The 23,054-nt window shown below is 39.9% G+C and overlaps 3 protein-coding genes across 7 annotated transcripts in view; 2 read left to right on the top strand and 1 right to left on the bottom strand.

Annotated features, from left to right (window-relative positions):
- flna (filamin A, alpha (actin binding protein 280)) overlaps nucleotides 1-2,074 on the top strand; it is a 60,826-nt gene extending 58,752 nt beyond the window's left edge. For 4 of the 5 annotated variants that reach the window (XM_034208671.1, XM_034208669.1, XM_034208670.1 and 1 more), the window contains one exon: nucleotides 735-1,022. In XM_034208671.1, the coding sequence (XP_034064562.1) occupies nucleotides 735-919 (185 nt within the window). In that variant the 3' untranslated portion in view covers nucleotides 920-1,022. Of the gene's footprint in view, nucleotides 1-734 lie in introns of all 5 variants that reach the window. The other variant, XM_034208668.1, reaches the window with a different exon arrangement.
- Nucleotides 2,075-6,919: 4,845 nt separating this feature from the next.
- Nucleotides 6,920-17,300, top strand: emd (emerin (Emery-Dreifuss muscular dystrophy)). The gene is made up of 7 exons (XM_034208683.1): nucleotides 6,920-7,041; nucleotides 8,040-8,118; nucleotides 11,825-11,923; nucleotides 12,512-12,549; nucleotides 12,636-12,661; nucleotides 16,487-16,546; nucleotides 16,634-17,300. The coding sequence occupies exons 2-7, from the start codon at nucleotides 8,040-8,042 to the stop codon at nucleotides 16,815-16,817; spliced, it is 486 nt and encodes a 161-aa protein (XP_034064574.1). The 5' UTR covers nucleotides 6,920-7,041; the 3' UTR covers nucleotides 16,818-17,300.
- A 923-nt stretch (nucleotides 17,301-18,223) lies between these two features.
- On the bottom strand, nucleotides 18,224-22,763 carry si:dkey-93l1.9 (uncharacterized protein LOC562339 homolog). Its single transcript, XM_034208682.1, has 4 exons — nucleotides 22,632-22,763; nucleotides 20,261-20,495; nucleotides 18,800-18,935; nucleotides 18,224-18,492 (listed from the first exon to the last, which is right to left on the bottom strand). The coding sequence occupies exons 1-4, from the start codon at nucleotides 22,683-22,685 to the stop codon at nucleotides 18,378-18,380; spliced, it is 540 nt and encodes a 179-aa protein (XP_034064573.1). The 5' UTR covers nucleotides 22,686-22,763; the 3' UTR covers nucleotides 18,224-18,377.
- Between the last annotated feature and the right edge of the window lie 291 nt (nucleotides 22,764-23,054).

Raw genomic sequence — 23,054 nt, 5'->3', positions numbered from 1 at the left:
GTTTTAAAGAAAGGACATTGTTAAGCTGAGGGGAAATCATGAGATTATAGCGAACATGTGAATATATTTAGCCAACATATTTTCCCATCAAGACTCGAGGCACAAATAATATAAGGGAACAGTATCATGCTAACACAACGTTTAAAATGGTTTCAGTGTTTTAATTTATTTTCAGTCAGTATAGCATTGAAGGAATGAGTAGTAAGACTTGGAAATTAGTTAGAATTTTAGCACTTATTTGGTTAACACAAGCTCAAGATACTTTCATGTTTTGTTCTACAACATAGTTTTTCAACAAAAATCCCACTGGTGAATATATGAAGCTTCTACTTGTCATAAAAACAGCAGTTGCTAACAAGTGGCTAAATGAGACTACTAAACGTCGTCACACGAGCATTAGCCAACTTTAGCTTAGCGGTGGTGACGCGCAGCAATGTGACTGATTTGTTTGTAGTGTAACATTAGCTTTTTACTTTTGGTGATTGCATTAAGGCTTCATGAATCATTAAAGTGGTGTTAATATGTGGAGATTATCATGCTGAACTAAACATGTTAAGTTTTATAAACTGAGTTTATTTTTGGATAATGTCTAAATCCTATGGAATAATCCCGTAGTGTTTCGTGGAGTGAGCCCTTGTGATGCTAACCTCCGGGTCGGCCTTCAACAATGTCACCATGCACTACTCAATACTAAGCTAATATTAATGTATGTATTTGTCTGTGTCCATCCACAGGGCGTAACATGCTCCTGGTTGGTGTGGACGGGCCCAAAGTCCCCTGTGAGGAGATCCTCGTGAAACATTTGGGCAGCCGCATGTACAACGTGAGCTACCAGCTGAAGGAGAAGGGAGAGTACATCCTGGTGCTGAAGTGGGGAGATGATCACATCCCCGGCAGCCCCTACCACATTACTGTCTGAAAATCACAAACGTATACCACTGTTTAAAACAACTGAAAATCTATCTAGAGTCTAACCGATAATTGTTTACAAGTCCCTCCCATGTTACAAATTAAGATTTCTGGCTTTCTTGTGTGTCTTATTTTATAACAGTGTTACCAACTACAAAATAAACCCTCGCATCAGTTTACCCTCGGCCAGATCTCTGTTTTTCAACAAGTTTTAACATCATCACTGCAACCCAGTCCAGGATTTCCCAAAGATGAATGCATGGACACATTTTCCTGTCTTTATGGTCATTTCTTGTTCTTCTGCCAATCACATCAGTAAATAAAGTGAGGGAGGGATTACAAAAAGATGCACCTTTTTTATATTATGGTCAGCCATACAATTGTGCCTTATGTTTTATTTTTTCCATTTTCAGTCATGGACACAAGTTGACATTAGCAGATTAGTCTGAATTGTGTACAGTGATAGGATAGCTTAGCGTAGTGTAGCAGCAGTAGATTGTGAGCCCAGCGCTGGATGGAAGGTTACTGTTTACACTGGAGGAGCTACCCTTACACACATTCATAATGGATTCCCTATGAACAATGAGAGCACCTGAACCAAAGTGTGTCAGAAGTAAGATTTGACATACCATGGCACACTTTGATCTAAGATCTTTAATTGTCCATATAAAAGTCAGATGAAACGCTCGGCACTGGTCCGGTCCACTTCAGCATGTGGATGTCATGATGCTCTTCTACTAACCCCGTCGTTTTACCTGCTGCTAGTGTGATCCAGTTGTAGGCACTGCTGTTCTTAAAGCCGTAATATGGATTAGAATAGAAAGTAACCTGCTTAGATTTAAGAAAAGGCCACATGTATGTGAACTCATTTAACTAAAGCTTACTCGTGGTTTATCTCACATGCTTTGTGTGTTTTAATGGGACACAACATGTGATCTGCATGTTCATTAAAAACGCTTTTGATACAGGAAGCCTCTGATTCAGATTAAGATCAACATGATGTGTTAGTGGTGGTTCACCTTCGAGTATGGAATAAATTAAAAGGTTAAAAAGGGAAGTACTTAAAAAAGTTGTGTTTGACAGAATGGCTGAAGATGATGTGCCGAATGTCGCGAAAACTCGAAGACCAAAAACAAAAGAGCCACTCCCCCCACCCCCCCCCCCCCCCCAAAAAAACACCCCGACTCCCCCCTTTATCTTTCCTGCTCGCTTTGTGCATAGTCTATCTTTCAGAACAAAAAATGAATCTTGTCATAATAAATAAAGCTTTAAAAGTGTTTGTAAGACAGTATTTTCATACACAATAAAGTTGTCTAAGTATTTTTTTGTCAATGAAATGGCTGTTTCTTTCTTTAGCATTTCCATCAAAGCCCTCTCCTGCTGATGTTCAGGTGTATATCAGAATGTAGTGTCTCTACTTTAAAGAGTCCTCTCCTGCTGATGTTCAGGTGTATATCAGTATGTAGTGTCTCTACTTTAAAGAGTCCTCTCCTGCTGATGTTCAGGTGTATATCAGTATGTAGTGTCTCTACTTTAAAGAGTCCTCTCCTGCTGATGTTCAGGTGTATATCAGTATGTAGTGTCTCTACTTTAAAGAGTCCTCTCCTGCTGATGTTCAGGTGTATATCAGTATGTAGTGTCTCTACTTTAAAGAGTCCTCTCCTGCTGATGTTCAGGTGTATATCAGTATAGTGTCTCTACTTTAAAGAGTCCTCTCCTGCTGATGTTCAGTGTGTATATCAGTATGTAGTGTCTCTACTTTAAAGAGTCCTCTCCTGCTGATGTTCAGGTGTATATCAGTATGTAGTGTCTCTACTTTAAAGAGTCCTCTCCTGCTGATGTTCAGGTGTATATCAGTATGTAGTGTCTCTACTTTAAAGAGTCCTCTCCTGCTGATGTTCAGGTGTATATCAGTATGTATAGCGTCTCTACTTTAAAGAGTTCTCTCCTGCTGATGTTCAGGTGTATATCAGTATGTAGTGTCTCTACTTTAAAGAGTCCTCTCCTGCTGATGTTCAGGTGTATATCAGTATGTAGTGTCTCTACTTTAAAGAGTCCTCTCCTGCTGATGTTCAGGTGTATATCAGTATGTATAGCATCTCTACTTTAAAGAGTCCTCTCCTGCTGATGTTCAGGTGTATATCAGTATGTAGTGTCTCTACTTTAAAGAGTCCTCTCCTGCTGATGTTCAGGTGTATATCAGTATGTAGTGTCTCTACTTTAAAGAGTCCTCTCCTGCTGATGTTCAGGGGTATATCAGTATGTAGTGTCTCTACTTTAAAGAGTCCTCTCCTGCTGATGTTCAGGTGTATATCAGTATGTAGTGTCTCTACTTTAAAGAGTCCTCTCCTGCTGATGTTCAGGTGTATATCAGTATGTAGTGTCTCTACTTTAAAGAGTCCTCTCCTGCTGATGTTCAGGTGTATATCAGTATGTATAGCGTCTCTACTTTAAAGAGTTCTCTCCTGCTGATGTTCAGGTGTATATCAGTATGTAGTGTCTCTACTTTAAAGAGTCCTCTCCTGCTGATGTTCAGGTGTATATCAGTATGTATAGCGTCTCTACTTTAAAGAGTCCTTTCCTGCTGATGTTCAGGTGTATATCAGTATGTAGTGTCTCTACTTTAAAGAGTCCTCTCCTGCTGATGTTCAGGTGTATATCAGTATGTAGTGTCTCTACTTTAAAGAGTCCTCTCCTGCTGATGTTCAGGTGTATATCAGTATGTAGTGTCTCTACTTTAAAGAGTCCTCTCCTGCTGATGTTCAGGTGTATATCAGTATGTAGTGTCTCTACTTTAAAGAGTCCTCTCCTGCTGATGTTCAGGTGTATATCAGTATGTAGGGTCTCTACTTTAAAGAGTCCTCTCCTGCTGATGTTCGGGTGTATATCAGTATGTAGTGTCTCTACTTTAAAGAGTCCTCTCCTGCTGATGTTCAGGTGTATATCAGTATGTAGTGTCTCTACTTTAAAGAGTCCTCTCCTGCTGATGTTCAGGTGTATATCAGTATGTAGTGTCTCTACTTTAAAGAGTCCTCTCCTGCTGATGTTCAGGTGTATATCAGTATGTAGTGTCTCTACATGTCTCCATGCTTTAATGTTCAGAAAGCTCTTTAATTCTTCTCATACTGCCTGTGCTGCAGCACCTCTTTTCCCCCTCTGTCTGAAACCAGAGCCCAGTCTGCTCTGATTGGTTAGCTGGCCGTCTCTGTTGTGATTGGTCAACCGCCAGACCCTTAGACTATCACGTACAATGTGTTGGAAACTATGGTTGGAACACTAGCCAGTAACGTGCACAAAAACCTACAGGAAAGGGAGAACGATAAAAAGCAGAATAGGGCCCCTTTAAATAAATGAATGAATGTATTAAAATTCTAAATCGTGCATAACAGATGAATTATACATTTGAAAAAAGGTCTCATAGTAGTGTGTGAAACCTGTAATGTCTTAATCGTTCACAGTGTTTCTCTCTAAATGTTCTCAACAGTAACTGTGGTGAATCACAGAGTAAGAATGGGAGTAATGTGTGACTTACCACGTAAAGTCTGGAACCAGTCTGCAGCCAACGCCCTTCCTGGAAAACTCCAACTCCTTATTAGGCCTGACTCTCCTCCTCCAGAGGCCGCTGTAGGAGCAGGAATCTGACCTAGACACAACAGAGTTCACAGCATTGTTTATTCTGAGTGTTGAACAGGCGTGCCTTCTTTATGCTGCCATAATATTGAATTACATAACTTAGACCAACCTTCTTTACCCAAGAGTCTTTGTCTAAAAGCCACAGGAAGTAACTACATACTGTATACTAAATTAACTATTCAACTACAGAGTCATTTCTCATGTCATTCTTGAACTGGTGTTTTTCATAAAGATTAATAAAGAAATCTCTGTAAATGAGGTTGATACCGATTACAGCAATATTACATCATTCTCAGCAGCTGCTTTTATCATAATACTTCCATCTAAGGTCAGTTGCTGGTTTTGGATCATTCAAACGCCCCAGAAAGATGCAGTGGCAGATTGTAACTGTCTGTCCAGGTGAAAAAAGAAAACGTTCAAAAGAGAAGGCATTATGTACAAACTGTTAAATTAATTGTTGAAACTTTCTGTTGATTTGAATATGAAATAGACCTCCATAATGAATTAGTACCGTTTAGAGGACTTTACTTAACATTGCAATGTGGCTCTTCAACAACTAAAACAGTCATCAACTGTTTAAAAATAGAGATGTCTAATTAAAATAAATAATGCCAAAGGTTTAGCCCAACCACATACAGAGGTCTGGGTCTAGACCTGAATTTCCTAAAATCTTAGAAAAAAGCCAATGAGCCACCTCTCAGTCAAGTTTAGTTTACTTTATTGTATTTGGTTTAGTTGTCAGGGACCATGTACAAAAAGAACATACATCTCCTGGGCAGGTCAACACAAAATACAGCATATAATTCCATAACAACATTGTATCACATGATAACAACATATTTCATACACATGCGCTAAAACTAATACACATACATAAAAGCGCAATAAACAGGGCAATTTATCAGGTTTGTTCCAATGGAAGGGCACAGTGGATGGCGCTATATTTTCTCTGAAAGAAGGGCCCTTTGCCACGTTTTATCCTCCACAGAATTATCCAAGAGGGCTGCTTTTTTTTAAATGGGGAATCGTGAGACTATAAATGTGTACTTTTAAATGTGTACTAAACATAAACTTTAAATCTGAAGAAAAGCTGTCAGGCCTTTTTCACTTCTCAAAGAAGAAAAGCATGTGCTAGTAATCGTATTAACTTGGCTATGTTAGATTATATGTTCAAGATTCAAGTGTGTTGCCAGCTTCATAGTGTGTGCTATGAACATAACCACTAGTGAAGCAGCTAAATGGAATTCCGCCATTATTTCTTGTTTTATTTACGTGGGTGGGGGAAGATATAAGTAAAAGTAGAACCAAAGTGAAGGAATGCTCTAGTCCTGCAAAAAGGACAAAAGTATTAGCATCAAAATATACTTATAGCATCAACATTAAAAGTACTCATTTTGCAAAATGGCCCATTTTCAGAATTATATATAGGCCTACTCACGGCATTTCGTGTTATAGTCACAAAATGTATCTATTGAATCGTGTTCACCAACACAATTTCCCTCTTTTTTTCGTGTCACACAGAACGATTTTAAAAGCAATGTAAACAATAACAAATTAGAAGGAAAAAAATATTTAAAAAAATACAGATTTCAGTATTCTGAGGCACTGAGCACCATTTCTTTTCCTCACGGACGGCAAGAAAAGTCCGACATTATACGATTTAAAATAAAAACAATAATCGTGGTTTGATATTGAGTAAGAACATGTTTTTATGAAGCCCACAGCTTCCGGTCTTCCAAGACCCAACCGGACAAAAAGACGCAGGCACGAAACATACTACCAATAGAAATACATTGCTTTTAAAATCTTTTTCTTTTTTAAAAAAAAAAAAGAAGAAGGGGGAAATCGTGTTGATGAACACGAATCAATGGATTAATTTCGTGACTATAACACGAAATGCTGTGAGACTGGGTTGGCCTACTACATGTTTTATATTGTAGTGATCACTAATGAACTAATTAACATAATTCACTCATGGAACTACAGGTTGCGGGTATTGTTTATAAATAGTTGCTTTATTACTGCTGGAAAGCTTGTGAATTTACTCCAGGTGTAACTAAAGTCTAATTTAAGTCTGTAAAGTAACTAAAGGTAGCCTATTAAATAAATGTACTGGGGTAAAAGTACACCATTTACTTTAAAGTAACTAAGTACATTTACTCAAGTAGCCTATAAGGTATACCCCTGCATAGGTTTCATACTTTGGCACGTTAAAAAGTCGTGAAAAAGACTGGTAGTAATCCATTAAATAGGCTTTATCTCCACTCTGCGTATTTCGGTACACTTGGATACCACATAATTATTCTGTGTAGAAGATAAAGAAGCAGTGGACTCTTTCCAGAAGGAAATGCGCAGTTCCACCGAGGAGGAGGAGGAGGCTCGTAGTTCTGAAGGTGTGCCAAGAAACGTCCTACGGATGTGCCTCAGCTACACCCACTCCTGCTCCCTGCTCCACAGCAGCTGCTTTACACTCTTTTCAACTCGTTTGTCTTTTCAAAGGTAAGACTTATACACTTACTTTAACGTTAAGCATGAAGAACTATTTCTTCCCCTTTTTAATCGCGTGCGTTTTAGACGCGTGCAAGATTTATTTTTTTAAAAGCCGCGAAGTTTTATGTGGTTATCAGCTTTGAGAGGTTATGGCCAGACAGTGGCCGAGGTGTAGCAGGGAATAAAAGGGCGGGACAGAGTACTTCAAATGTTGCCTTCACTGTGGGCGCAGTGTCCGTCCACTCGGTTTCTGTTTGTTCCAGTGCTGTAATGTAACCAAGTACATTCACTACTAAGTGAAACATTTTAATTGTATTTTTAGATGTTACTACTTTATACTTTTACTTCACTACATTTTGTAGGCAAATGTTGTACTTCTTACTCCACTACATTTATTTGACATAACAGTGGTTGAAGAAGTAGTCAGAAGTCAGATATTTAACACAAGTAAAAGTGGAAATAATACAGTGGAAAAATACTGTTATAAGTAAAAGTCCTGCATAGAAAATCTTATCTTTGTAAAAGTATGCAAGTATTTGCATGAAAATATACATACAAGTACAAAAGCAAATTCGTAATTATTGTGCGTAATATCCAATTTTAGAATTATATATATATTCATTTACTGAATTATGATTATCCATGCATTAATGTGCATGTGTTAATCTCTGCTGGTAAAGGTGGAGCTAATTGAATGACTGTATATACTCCTGCTAGCCATGTAGTGTAGACATGAATTCAAATAAACCCCACTTGGTGCTTAAAAATAGCCATTTTGCATTACGCATACTTCTGGTAAAGTATTTTTTTATGCTAATACTTTTTTACTTTTACTTAAGTACAATTTTGGATGCTGGACTTTTACTTGTAACTGAGTATTTGTACACTGTAGTATTGCTACTTTTACCTTAGTAAATAATGTGAGTACTTCTTCCACCTCCTGTTTTCTACTTATCTGTTTCTACATATCTCTCTGATCCTATATCCGTCCCTTGGTCTGTCTGCAGATGCCTTTGAGAGAGAAAAGTGACGAGGAGCTCAGCAAGTTGCTCTCTGAGTATGGCATCACACATGGACCTATAGTCGGTAAGAAAGTTCCCACATTACTGACATAATGATGTTTAACTAGTGGTAAGTGTTGGAGGGAGAACTGTTATTATACCATTATGATAATTGTGATAGAAAGAAAAAAAGATGATGGCAGACAGAAACAATGACAGCCTCAATGAGTTCACTGTCCATTGCACAGACCAAAATAATATTCACAGTTTGCACAGCAATGTTTAACATATTTTTCTAGTTGCTCATGTTTTTGTTTACCTTTTGAGTAATCATCTGTTTTATTCCCTAAACTACATCTAATTAAAGATTAGATATAATCAAACTCCTAATCCATATTCATAAAACACATATTCATTTGACTTTTTCACATGATGAAGCATTTTAAATCTAAGTTTGCGGTCGGATAATCCAACAATCAGCTCTTAACGTCTAACCCTATCGTCTATTCCTTGACCTCTGAGTGAAACGTCACGGGGTTAAGGGATAGTGGATAGGAGAATTCAAAAGGACTTAGGAGAAGAGACTGCGGTACTTTAGAGAATCCGACAGCACTTTCACTATCCGACGTGTTTATGATGCGCCAGCGGACGTCATGAATGTGCGTCTGCTGCTGTGGGGAAACTATGGAAACTACAGTTTTCTATACAGAGGACTACAACATGGATGTTTAATAAGAACGAGGGACTACTGTAAACTCATCTAGAGACTCTGCACCGTGCTCTGATGCTGTTGTTTTATGCTTTATGAACGTGGACAACAGAGAAACATATTCTTCATGACCAAAGCTGGAATTGAAATAAAAAAGGAAAGTGAAACTTATGCTCGTCACCCTCTCCCTCCGGTCCACATTAATACAAATGATCCCAAAGATCGTATGAACTATGAAAATATCTTAAAATCAATACAAATGTATTTACAGTTTTTCTCGATTGCTAACACACGTTTTTTTTTTATTGCTCAGTTTCTCAGAACACTAAACACAATTCACTAAACCACACACCCAAAGTGCAAACTCCTCATTTCTCCTGCTAAGTGAAGAACTGCACTCAAAACTATAAACACTTACCAAATGCAAACTTTAGCACCAAATATAACACTTCATTCATAATACTAGATTGTTTGACCACCCAACTGTACACTGCTGAGCATACTCTAAAGCACGTTCATCTATGCTCTGTACAGAGAGGGTTCTGCAGAGAAAGATTGCTTGAGTTTACAGAAATACAGTAAAGGAAGAAATACAAATGAGTTGTTGAAATAAATCACATTTTATTCAAAGATAACATTGTGCAGCATCTCAGCACATAGCTACTATGCTTCGGATCTCTCTAAGTGTGATGCACTGTTTGCCCAAACCCAGTTTGTAACTGAAGCTTCCTATGCCTCATTGAAAACCCTTAGCCTTCCACCTCTTTGTTTCTCAGTCCTTCAGATAAACAACAAAGACATAGTGGTCGGTCAGTGTCTGTGTTGTATCAAAGTAAGTTTAACACAGTACATTGTGCAGGATTTCTGTACAGTTATAGTATGCTACATGCCAACAATTCAATTACAGTAATGAAGTAAATATGTTTCACACAACAGATATAAGCTCTGATATATCATGAGTTATGCAGAGCTACAAACTGGTAACTAACCTGTTTTCAAGTCTAAGTGTCCGGATTACAGAGGCAACAGTACATCGGCTTAGATTAGGCTGAACCCTATGTCCAGCCTCTCTCATCGTCAAACCATGGTTGATAACATTTCATTTCATTAGAGAGTATTCTTCTTTGTCCACGTCCTCTCCCTCCAGCTCTACCTCTACCTCTCATTCTCCCTCCTCTCACTCTCACCCACCTCTTCCTCCTCCTCTCACTCTCACTCTCACCACCTCTTCCTCCTCCTCCTCTCACTCTCACCCACCTCTTCCTCCTCCTCTCACTCTCACCCACCTCTTCCTCCTCCTCTCACTCTCACCCACCTCTTCCTCCTCCTCTCACTCTCACCCACCTCTTCCTCCTCCTCTCACTCTCACCCACCTCTTCCTCCTCCTCTCACTCTCAGCCCAGCTCTTCCTATTCCTCTTGCTTCCATGTTGGCTTCCATTGTTGCTGTAAGAAAGTACTCACCTGTGGTCTTTTTATAGTGCTAACATCCTGATTGATGAGCCAACAATGATGCATTCAGGTGTTTGGTCGGGTGGAACGTGTTTCTTGATCATTGATCCATGTGTGAGGCATTTTGAATATCAGTGTTTTAAACCTGCTAACACGTGACTTTATGTCAGATTCCTGTGTCTTACGTGGAGAGACGTGTGCAGAGGTTTGCACAAAGTGCCATGTTGATTTGCAAATTGTGTGAAAAGCTGAAAACGTGTTTAGAGTTTTAGAGATTTGAGCCGATGTTTTGCTCTTTCAATGTTAGTTAAAATAATTGTGCTTTATGTAGAATTTTAGTGTGTTAGCAATCGAGAAAACAGTATTATAACCGTTAGTCCTTAAAGGTGGGGTAGGTAAGTTTCAGAAACCGGCTCGAGATACACTTTTTGTTATATTCCATGGAATGCTCTTAACATCCGATAGCAATGAATATCTTAAGTGCTTTGACAACAAATACATAAAAAAATGTCATCTGTGGAAGCCGTAATACTGTAAAAAGTACAACCAATCCGTTTAGCCGGGCCGGATAAACAGATTGGATTGCCGCCCTGTCTGTCAGCCTTCCATCTCGTGCACGCACAAATGTATCTCGTGCCCTCATTGGGCGTGCCGTCATTGGGCGTTCATTGCAGCAGTACTTCAATGACTCGCCAGCAACAGGCGGCCACTTTCACCAGTCTGCTGACGTCATGTGCGCGTTCATGTGTGTTGGAGGAGGTGCTCTGTAAGGAAGTCTGAAGGAAGGGGCGGATTCTTTTCGGCTGTGTACTTTCAAATGTTAGTGCACTCGAGCCGCTTTCTGAAACTTACCTACCCCACCTTTAACATCTATCACTGTGTATATCACCATTCAAACATCTTTTAAAAGTTGAACAAACCCCACAGCTCAGTAAAGACTGTGAAATGTTGACTTTATTTGATCATTTCAGTAAAAACTAAAGTTCATATTTCTCTCTTTGATTATAATACTGATGAACGTTCAGAACAAAGCACTTTGGCAACTTACCACATACGTTTTAAAATGCTTAATAAGCACCGTAACTTTCATGATATCATTTCTCGGTCATAATCGGTGGTTTCCGTGAACGGCCGACTGTTGAGTGACGGCAAATGCTGCGTCTGCAATGCATTGTGGGGCAGCATTTTCTCCTCTCCTTTCGGTTAGGGAGGTCCAGTGGTTCCTAAGCTAAAGGAGGTTATAAAGGAAGTTTGAAACCTCCTTTCCTATCACCTAGAGAATTGGAACGGCTCTTATCATGGCTGCCACTGAGGGACTTCCGGGTCATTTCACTCCGTTAGGAAGGTTCCTAAGCTAAATGGACTATTCCACTTCAGCCTAAATCTATATATTTCTCCAAAGTCGATGCAGAGAAGTCATTTTGTGTACATTTCTGTAATCTGTGGTAAAGATATTGAAGCAGTGTGTGTGTGTGTGTGTGTGTGTGTGTGTGTGTGTGTGTGGTGTGTGTTGTGTGTGTGTGTGTGTGTGTGTGTGTGTGTGTGTGTGTGTGTGTGTGTGTGTGTGTGTGTTGTGTGTGTGTGTGTGTGTGTGTGTGTGTGTGTGTGTGTGTGTGTGTGTGTGTAAACAGACTCTACACGGAAGCTGTATGAGAAGAAGCTTGAGAAGGCCATGGAGGATGCTCCGGTGGAAGTACCCTCGCCTGATAAGACGTTCTACAGAGAGGAGGGTATGCCGTTTGTCACTGGATTTATTTGTGACGGAGTTGATGATGATGGTTGGCACCAGAACATTTAGGGATTTTAAAGAAGCAGGTGGATAGTGGTGTTTTTTGTTGTTGATGTTTTGCATGGCAATATTGAATTGAGCTCTAATTATTGGTCTTTTTATTGTATAAATGATTAATATGCACAGACAAATTTAACTTTGTTTTTGGTGAGGTCAGCGGAATTAGCAAAAAGTTTGTCAAAACAAATAGAGATATAAGGAAAAGAATAATGCACTGGATTGTTATTGCAATACACAGCACGGACGCATAATAATTCAAATCGTTGGGCTGCCGGTGATTCTTGTTATACATCCTTAGTCAGGCACCTTTTTCCTCAATACAAGTGTCCTTGGGCAAGATACCAAACTACACAATCACTCATGTAGGCATGTCTACAGTATTCACGTGCATGTAAGTCGCTTTGGATAAAAAGGGTCAGCTAATAACATGTAAATGTATTATTCTTCATCTTATCCTTAAACTTTCAAAGTCAGTAGAGTCGATAAATCTGTGCCAAATTATAATTATGAGTCTTTTTATTCTTTACAGTGGAGGAAGTAACCTACATCACATACCACCACAGCCCGGTGAGTCCTGATGTCCCATCATCCCTCTGGGTCTGATTCCTCTGTTACTGTAAATAATCTCACAAACTTCTGCTTTCATTTCACAGGTCAGACAAGAAGTGAATTCTGATGTGTGAGTAGAGTCAACCACACACACACACACACACACACACACACACACACACACACACACACACACACGTCAAAAACCTGATGAGCCTGTGAGGTGGCACCAGTTTATCAGTAACCCCCTGTTACTGTATATGGCTGTTTAGGAACTTCCAGAACACCTGCCTGCCCCAGGTTGTTTGTCAGTTAGTTCATTGAATGTGTTCATCATGCAATTTCACATTTGAATGATGACAAGTGAAGGATGATATCCACATACCAACATCACTTTTGGGATTTGCGTAAATGCAATATCAAGTAAAAAGCTAAAGTAAGGTTCTAAAAAAAACACTTCTTTATAGTCTCATGGCTGCACCGTAAAGCTAAAGGCAGCTAATGTTTCACTTGTTAGCAACTGCTGTTTTTTTAAAGAAAATATTTAGCTCATCTTTAGGTTCATATCAGTATGTAGTGTCTCTACTTTAAAGAGTCCTCTCCTGCTGATGTGCAGGTGTATATCAGTATGTAGTGTCTCTACTTTAAAGAGTCCTCTCCTGCTGATGTTCAGGTGTATATCAGTATGTAGTGTCTCTACTTTAAAGAGTCCTCTCCTGCTGATGTTCAGGTGTATATCAGTATGTAGTGTCTCTACTTTAAAGAGTCCTCTCCTGCTGATGTTCAGGTGTATATCAGTATGTAGTGTCTCTACTTTAAAGAGTCCTCTCCTGCTGATGTTCAGGTGTATATCAGTATGTAGTGTCTCTACTTTAAAGAGTCCTCTCCTGCTGATGTTCAGGTGTATATCAGTATGTAGTGTCTCTACTTTAAAGAGTCCTCTCCTGCTGATGTTCAGGTGTATATCAGTATGTAGTGTCTCTACTTTAAAGAGTCCTCTCCTGCTGATGTTCAGGTGTATATCAGTATGTAGTGTCTCTACTTTAAAGAGTCCTCTCCTGCTGATGATCAGGTGTATATCAGTATGTAGTGTCTCTACTTTAAAGAGTCCTCTCCTGCTGATGTTCAGGTGTATATCAGTATGTAGTGTCTCTACTTTAAAGAGTCCTCTCCTGCTGATGTTCAGGTGTATATCAGTATGTAGTGTCTCTACTTTAAAGAGTTCTCTCCTGCTGATGTTCAGGTGTATGTCAGTATGTAGTGTCTCTACTTTAAAGAGTCCTCTCCTGCTGATGTTCAGGTGTATATCAGTATGTAGTGTCTCTACTTTAAAGAGTCCTCTCCTGCTGATGTTCAGGTGTATATCAGTATGTAGTGTATCTACTTTAAAGAGTCCTCTCCTGCTGATGTCCAGGTGTATATCAGTATGTAGTGTCTCTACTTTAAAGAGTCCTCTCCTGCTGATGTTCAGGTGTATATCAGTATGTAGTGTCTCTACTTTAAAGAGTCCTCTCCTGCTGATGTCCAGGTGTATATCAGTATGTAGTGTCTCTACATGTCTCCATGCTTTAATGTTCTAAAAGCTCTTTATTGTTCTCATACTGCCTGTGCTGCAGCACCTCTTTTCACCCTCTGTCTGAAACCAGAGCCCAGTCTGCTCTGATTGGTTAGCTGGCCGGCTCTGTTGTGATTGGCCCAGCTAGAAATTTTTGGTTCTAAAAACATTCTGAGAATGTTACAGTCATTGTTCTAGGAATGTTTTCAGCGAGAAGTTTTCTTTTGGTTTCCAAAACGTTCTTCTGAAAGGTAGGATAACGTTCGCTAAAAACATTCTTAAAATGTTGTTGATAACATTGTGAGAACATTATGCCCTACTGTTCTTAAATGTTTTCAGCTGCAAGTTAGATTTGTTTTTGTTGCCAGAATGTTATTATTTGAGAGAAGGATAACATGCTTTATGTTTAAAACATTATGCAAATGTTCTGTGGTAACAATTTACTAAAAATATGTTTACATTATTAGAACATAAAGACATAATATTCCTGTAATTGTTCAACTCAAAGTTCCTGGGTAAGTGCACTGACCTCTGTGGTCATTAGGATGATTTTGATAGTTTACTTAACTATTGGAATTTGACTATTAACACATGTACAATTATGACTCGGAATCAGCTGGTGAAAGTAACATGTGTGTATTAGAAAAGGGGAGCTGGGAGTGGAGGTTGGTTATGGCAGCAGTGGGAAACAGTTGTTCCAGAGTGGAGAGGCCTGGCTGGTCTTGGGAGTGTGGAGGCCTTGGATTCCTCCTGGGAGAGACATACAAATGAGTGTGAGGCAAAGGAAGGCAAAGCTGTCAAAGAATATGAGATATGCTGGTAAAAAGCTAGAGCGGCACGCAACAAACCGTTCACGGCAACAATCCAGCAGGGAATGAGTGCAGGCTGCAGGCTTTCATAGTGTGGCTGATGAGCCGGTTGCAGGTGTGGTTGATTGGAGGTTGCTCCCAGCCGTGTAGAGCAGACCAGCAGGCAGAGAGAGAGACACACAGTAGAAACAAACACATACAAACACTAACAGGGGTTTCAGGGACGGGCAGTGACAGTCGGTCCGTTCCTCTATATGTCTGTCGGTCTCAAATCTAAAGGGTGCAATAACGATTTGTATCCACTATGCATAAACAGTGAAACTGTTTATACGCAGCCCTCACAAACCACACGTTCAGATAGCTTATCTAACAGTTAGAACCTACATACGAGACACAACCTATAGTCGGAAAAAAGTGTGATTATTTTCTGATATTTTACACAAATGATATTATGAACACTGTGGGCCTAAGAACATTCTGGGAACCAAAATAAAACGTCCCGCTGAAAACGTTTTAAGAACAGTAGGACACAATGTTCTAACAATGTTATCAAAAACATCTTAAGAAGGTTATCACCAAACATTTCAAGAATGTTTTTAAAGACATGCAATATCTGCTTACAGCTTATCATGAATTACGTGCATGTTTGTTTTTTCAAAAGGAAAATGTGGTGACATCAGATTTTTTTTAAACATCCTTTTCAAACAAATGCAACAAGTTTGTTTTTTAAAGCGCTCTAGAAATAAATCTGACGTTGACCATGACCGTGTTAATATTTGCCATAGCAGGAACGTTTTATAAAAAAAGAATAACATCCTGAAAACATTTTCAGAATGTTTCTTGGAGAATGTTCTTCATTTGTTATCATGTAACATTGAGGGAACGTTTTATAAAGAACATCTTTAATGTATTACCCAACAACGTCCAAAACACATCCTTAGAATGTTGCAGGCAAAACGTTCCACCTTTGTTAACATATCACATTAAAGGAACGTTTTATAAAAAGATGTTCTGTCATCTCAGGCCTCAATAACATCCTGAAAACATCCTCTGAATGTTGCAGTTAAAACGTTATGTCTTAGTTAACCTTAAACCTTATAGGAACATTATTTGAAAAAATAAACATCCTAAAAAGGTTCTTTGAACATCAGATTAAAAACGTTTCTTTAAAACCTTATTAGAACCTGTAGGTAACGTTAGCCAAAGTTGTGAGAACGTTCCCCGCTAGCTGGGTGGTTGACCGCTTAGAGATGAGTGGGAAATGTCCTAGCCCTTAGCATATTCCGTATAATGTGTTGGAGCGCTAGCCAAATAGGTATAATAGGACCTCTTTAAGATCTTCAGACATTCCCCAGTGGTCAACTACTGACGCATTTCATCTCGTAGAACAAAAACAACATATTTTTTAGCATGAGTTAATGACAGGTCTTATTTCAGGCATCTAACCATAAACACGTTCAAAAAACCGTTGACTTCAAGAAAAGGTAACTGGAAGTGGTGAAATGCTGACTTGTTTCTATGTTTAAGGACCCATTCCTGCACCACTCTATTGCCTAATTGAAATGTAATTGTTAATTGTTTCTCCATTCAGTGTGAGACGTAGAGGCAACGCTGAGCCAGATAAAGAGGAGGAACCGCTCCAATACACAGAGTAAGTCTATGGTCTAAAAACGAGTGCTGTATTTGGGCAAACAGCTTCATCGCCCGCTCTAAATGTCTTCCTCCCTCTGTGCGTCAGGCCCCCTGTCCAGATCAGTAAGAGAACAGCCAATCACAGCGCAGCACCAGGAATGAAGGAGTCGGGCTGCAGCGTGTGGAAGGGGGTCCGGCTGCTGCTGCTGCTAGCCGTGTTAGCAGCAGCCGTCTACTACGCATACTGCCGGGTGGTCAACAATGAAGAGGATCCTTCTGGGATTCAATGATCGGATGTTATCATGTCATTTCTTCTCCAATAGTGTTAGCAGTAGAGAGAGTGACCACATGCCTTAAAGGCAGGAACATTCTAGTTCTCTGTGTCACTAAGTCAGTGAAATGAACAAAACCAGACAGAGTATGATCTGTGTAGGAAGAGCCTATTGGGAGGGGGCTATCAGACTCCCCTCCCCCTGACCAACAAGAAATTATTGATTTCAATCATTTGTCTTTTATAATAAATATATATTTCATTGAAATGGTGTCCCTCAATCATGTTTAGTTCAATTACTGCATTTCTGAATGTAGCGGTGTCATTTTGGCGGTGAAGGTTTTATTTGTAGCATTGATTGGTCCAACTTGTGAGCAGATTGCCTGTCAATCATACAGGTCATATTGTTTGTGCTTTGTTAGGTATTTGACAATGCCTAAAAAAGATCTCTGTTGGATCCAAATATCCCACAATTAAAATATTTGTAATAGCTTTTAATACACTTTGTGGATGTTTTGTCTTTTTCTTGCCTACGTTTTTTTTTTTTTTTTACCTGCACCTGTAGATTTTCATTGAAATGTGTACTTTTGTCCTACAAAGGCAGTGCACAATTTCTCCAGTGTAACGAGAGACACTTCCAAAAACCATACCACGTCGGAAAACCATAGCTTGCAACAATATGTCGTTCACTGGTGGTCGAGGTGACCCAAAAACATAACTCGAGAAGCAGACCCACAAATCTGACTGTTCCTGCTCTCATTTCTGGCTATTTTTTTAAGAAATGTGAACACCAAGCCTGTTCCTCCAAGAACACACACACACACACTGTGTAGTATATATTGACAAAGTCCCACATGCACCATCCTCTGGCCCAAATACTACAGCAACAATGTAGATGAATCCGCCACTGAAAATAGTCCCAAACAAAGTTGTCCATCTTCAATAGAACCAGTGGCTGAGAGTGACAGACAGGTTAGGGAACCATTATGGAATAATTAGTTGATAATAGTACAAAATAAAGAATAATGTACTCTCCTTTTCTTTGCTTTCTTGCATGGCATGTCAAACTATGTTTTCCCTGAGTGCAGAGACCAAGTTAATCATTTTTTATTTTGCAGCTGCTCTATGATTTGTTTTGACTGAGATAATATACAGTATGTGATCATATCATGTGGCGCAACAGGCTACAGGCCGTCCTAATAGCGCTTCCAATCAAAAATCAAAGGCTGTCGTGTAGTTGGGTTAATAAATATGAATGTATCCATACGTTCCCCTGCTCTGAGAGTTTTTGAGCTTTCTGTCAAAAAATCATTGGAGATTAATTCCTAAAGGATGCAAAAATGCAATCGAGCTCAGAACGAGAGTTAAATATTTGCAGAATAGAAGACACGTTTCCATTCATACTGTCAAATACACATACAACTATTTAGTTACAAAACTTAAGATTTATTCCAACAATCTAACATGTGAACAAAAATATGTTATATTTACAAGATCAAAATAATTGTTCTGCATTAGTGTGGTGGAATCTTATTAGCTCAAGGCAGTGGTCATGTGATTGAGTTGAGGTTTTTGGTAGTCAATCGGTGGTTGCATTGAGTTCAACAGCAGTGAGTGGGCCTGAAGTGTTGTTGAGGTCGTTGGGCAGGAGGGAGTGATGATGCTCTGGCAACATCACAGGTGACATTGGTGACCTGGGAAGTCAAACAAGAACAAGCTTCATGACATAAGAAAGGCTTCTGGACGAGATTTGTGTATTTTGAATTGTCAAAATGTAAAGACAAACGTTGGCCTTTACATGCTCTGATACTGCAAGATAAAACATATTTCCTCTTTATGCTAAACATCCTAAATGTGTTCTTGTCCATTTCAATTTATTCTTGACATTTTGATTTGATCCTGGACATTTTGATCCACTTTTGGACTGTGTTCTCCACTGCCATTTGTTCTCAACACTTCCTCCTCTCTATCCCGTTATACTCTTCCATAGTAACGGCCTACCTGACAGAATATCCCTCGAATCCCAGTGCTGTGATGAAGATGTTGACGAGGACGGTGAAGAAGACGAACAATGTGGCTGCGTTGTTCATCCTGTTTAACTTGGCGTGTTTCCTCACATCGTTCAGATCGTACTTCACTGCTGGCACAGAATCACATCGAGCAACAACTAAATGAGCCGCATGAAGCTGATGAGCCAGAGACACAGAGACACAGAGACGCGGAGACACAGAGACACAGAGACACAGAGACACAGAGACACAGAGACACAGAGACGCAGAGACGCAGAGACGCAGAGACGCAGAGACAGAGACACAGAGACACACAGACGCAGAGGCGCACAGACACACAGACGCAGAGACGCAGAGACACAGAGACGCAGAGACACAGAGACACAGAGACACAGAGACACAGAGACACACAGACGCAGAGACACACAGACACACAGACACAGAGACACACAGACACAGAGACGCAGAGACACAGAGACACAGAGACACAGAGACACAGAGACACAGAGACACAGAGACGCAGAGACACAGAGACGCAGAGACGCAGAGACGCAGAGACAGAGACACAGAGACACACAGACGCAGAGGCGCACAGACACACAGACGCAGAGACGCAGAGACGCAGAGACGCAGAGGGACAGAGGGATAGAGGGACAGAGGGACAGAGGGACAGAGGGACAGAGGGACAGAGGGACAGAGGGACGACCTTATGACCTTTTATTGAAGGAAACTGGTGTTGTGTTTTCGTGATGAGACAAGGATGGAGCTTGCTTTCAACTTGGATTGCCCTCTCTTGATTGATCACGGATTACATATAACTAGAAGAAGTAATCAGGATACTAAAAGAAAGGTCACTTTATTCCCTTACAGATATATTTAAAACAATGTGTAATCAGATTACTGATACATTTTTCAAAAATGGGGGTTATTAGGAGGATTACAAAGTTACAATATATATATATATACATATGAGTAGCTGGACACCTGATTTATTATCCAAAAATACTGTGTTTGCTTTTAATAAATGTTTTAAACTAATAAAGAATTTGTAAACTACTATTCTGTGGGCCTTTTTTATACAAAACTCCCTGTTTTCTTCTTAGATCATATTGTTGTGTTGCTTTACATAATAACCTTAAGTAGAGAAAATATGATTATTATTTATGTTCTCTCTTATATACATTGTATACATTGCATTTGATATCGAGGTACAGTAACCATAAAGTAGCTGAAAGTAATCAGGTTACTTTTATATTGTGATACATCGATGAAGTTACTGATTACATTGTTTGAAATGTAAGTTAGGTTCCATTGTTTAAGTAACTCTCTTAACCCTGTCTGTTAAAACACATGCTTTTGATTATTTTCCCCATTTAAGATTCCAGGATCAGAGTTCTGCATTTAAAGTGCAACAGAGGGAATAATAACAATGGAGATGCAAAGAGTGACTTGCCGATAAAGATGAGGAGCAGCCCCACCATCACTTGTAGAGTGATGGACAGAGACAGCAGCACGAGGAGGGGCAGGTAGAACCGGTAGTGAGGCCCCACGTAGAGGACGCTCTTCAGCTGGGACGAGTTGGCCATCAGCAGGGCCACGTCCAGCATGCTCTGAGCCGCACTCTTCTTTGTGGCGTAGTGATTCATGTTGATGGGCCGGCCCGCTTTCCCATGTGGGGCTGGCCCCGCCTGCAGGAGAGGAGAGGAGAGGAGAGGAAAGGAAAGGAAAGGAAAGGAGAGGAAAGGAAAGGAAAGGAAAGGAAAGGAGAGGAGAGGAGAGGAGGATGTTAGGTTCCAGGTCACACAGGTGTTATTTTACAGCCATAGTCACATGGATGAATTACTGGCCATATCAAAATCGAACAATTGGACACAGGCACAGGGGCCACATGTGTCAGTGGACTGGACCCCCTCGTCTTCAACTAGAACATATAATTTGAAGAAAAAGCACGTACCAGCCAGCTAGAGACTCAAAGTAACTACAAAACAGCTGCAAAGAGACTGGCATCTTTGAAAAGGGGGAAATAAAGATACATAAAACGGATTCCAAAGACACACAACAACTACAAGAGAAACAAAGCAACTACAAGAGAAACAAAGCAACTACAAGAGAAACAAAGCAACTACAAGAGACACAAAACCCCCACAAAGAGACCAAAGGTATACAAAGTGACACAATATGTCAATAAAGACTACAAAACTACGCATCTATTTCCTGCTCCTGTGTAAGACAGGGGCCTTGTTTTACTATCTGCCATAACCTTTGCACACTCAATATCCCTTTGACAGCATGGGTTACATGTTGAACTGTTATTTTGTGTTCTCTTTCACAAATCTGAATGGTCTGTGTTCACGCGTCACAAAGCTTGAATCAAAACACAGACGTGTTATTCATTTTGTTACTATGCTCTTTGTGTACTCAGGTTGTCAGAGAAATGGGAGCGGCACAGCGACACGTACACGTACACACACTGTGGGACATTCTTTTCCTAAAACTCAAATAACCTGGCAATTTCTCACACAAACATGTGCAAACATGCATCTGTGATTTGAGTCAAACCAGAGGACAGGTAAGCGTTGCTGTCGCTCTGCTCCACTGAGAGAACGTGTGCTCTGTTTGTTAAAGCACATCAGTGGCGAAGGGTTTCTCTCAGGGACGTGCCCCGTCCTGTAACACAGCGAGAGGAGATGTTCCACCTGGGTGAGATCTGTCTGAGTCACACAGCTTTCATTCATCTCAATGAACAGCTGACAACTGTAGACAGAAACACTGACTTCACAAGTCACCGCTGACATTCCTGTGTTTCGATAGTGGCTTCCAACCTGGGGGTCAAGTCTTTACTCTTCTGTACACTTTGGCTTTTTTGAGTATAACTGGATATTTCTAGCCTTTAACGACGGTGTAACTGGTCAACACCCGCAGCTGCTAGAGGGGTTCAATAGTCAACAGCATTTTTGTTTTGTGCAAAAAAAAAGTTTGGAACCTGGTGTTTGGCCCCTCTTTGGATAAGCATGTTTCTCCACATACGTCATCATATAGTCTAATACAGTGATGACTGCAGGCCGGAGAGTTAGACTTCCATGTGGTGTCACTTAGATCTCCAACAGCATCTAACGTTTATATTCACATACAGAATGTGTCTGTTCAGTGCTATGATCAGTAACAAGATAAGGAATACTTTATATAGTAAGATGATCATCTTCTAAACATCTGCACTTTCAGAAATGTTAGAATCAGCTATTGTTATTCCTCTGCTATTCTCTAAAAGCAAAAATGTGCAATTACATCCTTAGTGGATGGTGCATTCATTAATATTAAGGGTCATAGCTGAAGTTATGAAGTATAACATGAAGCTGCTTATCCTTTGTATCTGATTGAAATATGATCTATTCACAGCCCTTACCAAAGTGTTTTAAGTTAGTCAACAGTCCTGTTGTAAAAGACCGATAGGAATAAAACAGAAGAGAAAACATAAGAAACTAAACAACATTAGAATTGAGCAGTACTGAACATAACATAGAACAAAAAGTACAACATACAGCAGATCATTAAATAGAACAAACTAAACCAGAAAAAAGACGGAACAGAACTTTGAAAAAAAGAAAAGATAATAGAACACAACATAAAATAGAATAGAATTGAAAATAGATGAAATACAGCAGACCATAAACACAAATGAGGATTGAATAGAACCTTAAATAGAACAGAACATAAGAATAGAATAAGTCAGAAGACAGAAAGAACAGTATGGGGAGAAACATTAGATGGAAAAGAATAGAGTAGAGCATAATAGAACAGTAATGGGAGAGGTCTGCATTGTCTACCTCTATATCCCCCAGTTTATTCAGAGCTATGTCCTCTCCGTTCAGCCTGTCCATGTTGCAGCCTGTCCCCGTGTCTCAGCCTGTCCCCGTGTCTCAGGAGCAGCTCTCCCTGCTGAACATCATGTGCTGAGCTTTGGGGAAGAGACAGGCTCAACAAGTCATGCAAGTCCTCCACTCACAGGAACCCTCCCACCATGAGTCACTTTCCCTCTTCCAGAGAGCTGTTTTTTGAAAGGCAAACTTCTTGCTTTTGTTTTATCAGCATGTGTCCAGCATTAAGTCTCCAACAATTTAGTGTTTGAAATCATTATTGCTAATTCACTAAATGTGTCTCCTATGTTCACGAGGGGAGAAGTAACTAAGAATCCTAGTAATAGCCGTAATAGCCGTATATGTAGCCCCGGATGCTAATGCCAAAATTGC

The sequence above is a fragment of the Gymnodraco acuticeps genome, unplaced genomic scaffold (genome assembly GCF_902827175.1).
Source record: "Gymnodraco acuticeps unplaced genomic scaffold, fGymAcu1.1, whole genome shotgun sequence".
Lineage (NCBI taxonomy): Eukaryota > Metazoa > Chordata > Actinopteri > Perciformes > Bathydraconidae > Gymnodraco > Gymnodraco acuticeps.
Note: the sequence above shows the minus strand (reverse complement) of the source record. Positions and strands in the feature narration are given on the sequence as shown.

Excerpts from the sequence above, each read along its gene's own strand:
- emd (XM_034208683.1), top strand. The coding sequence starts at position 8,040 with ATGCCTTTGAGAGAGAAAAGTGACGAGGAGCTCAGCAAGTTGCTCTCT. Across the intron at positions 12,550-12,635 it reads TCACATACCACCACAGCCCG|GTCAGACAAGAAGTGAATTC; the intron begins GTGAGTCCTGAT and ends TTCATTTCACAG. Across the intron at positions 12,662-16,486 it reads CAAGAAGTGAATTCTGATGT|TGTGAGACGTAGAGGCAACG; the intron begins GTGAGTAGAGTC and ends TTCTCCATTCAG.
- si:dkey-93l1.9 (XM_034208682.1), bottom strand. The coding sequence starts at position 22,685 with ATGGACAGGCTGAACGGAGAGGACATAGCTCTGAATAAACTGGGGGAT. Across the intron at positions 18,936-20,260 it reads GCTGCTCCTCATCTTTATCG|TGAAGTACGATCTGAACGAT; the intron begins GCAAGTCACTCT and ends CTGTGCCAGCAG. Across the intron at positions 18,493-18,799 it reads TTCGAGGGATATTCTGTCAG|GTCACCAATGTCACCTGTGA; the intron begins GTAGGCCGTTAC and ends TTGACTTCCCAG.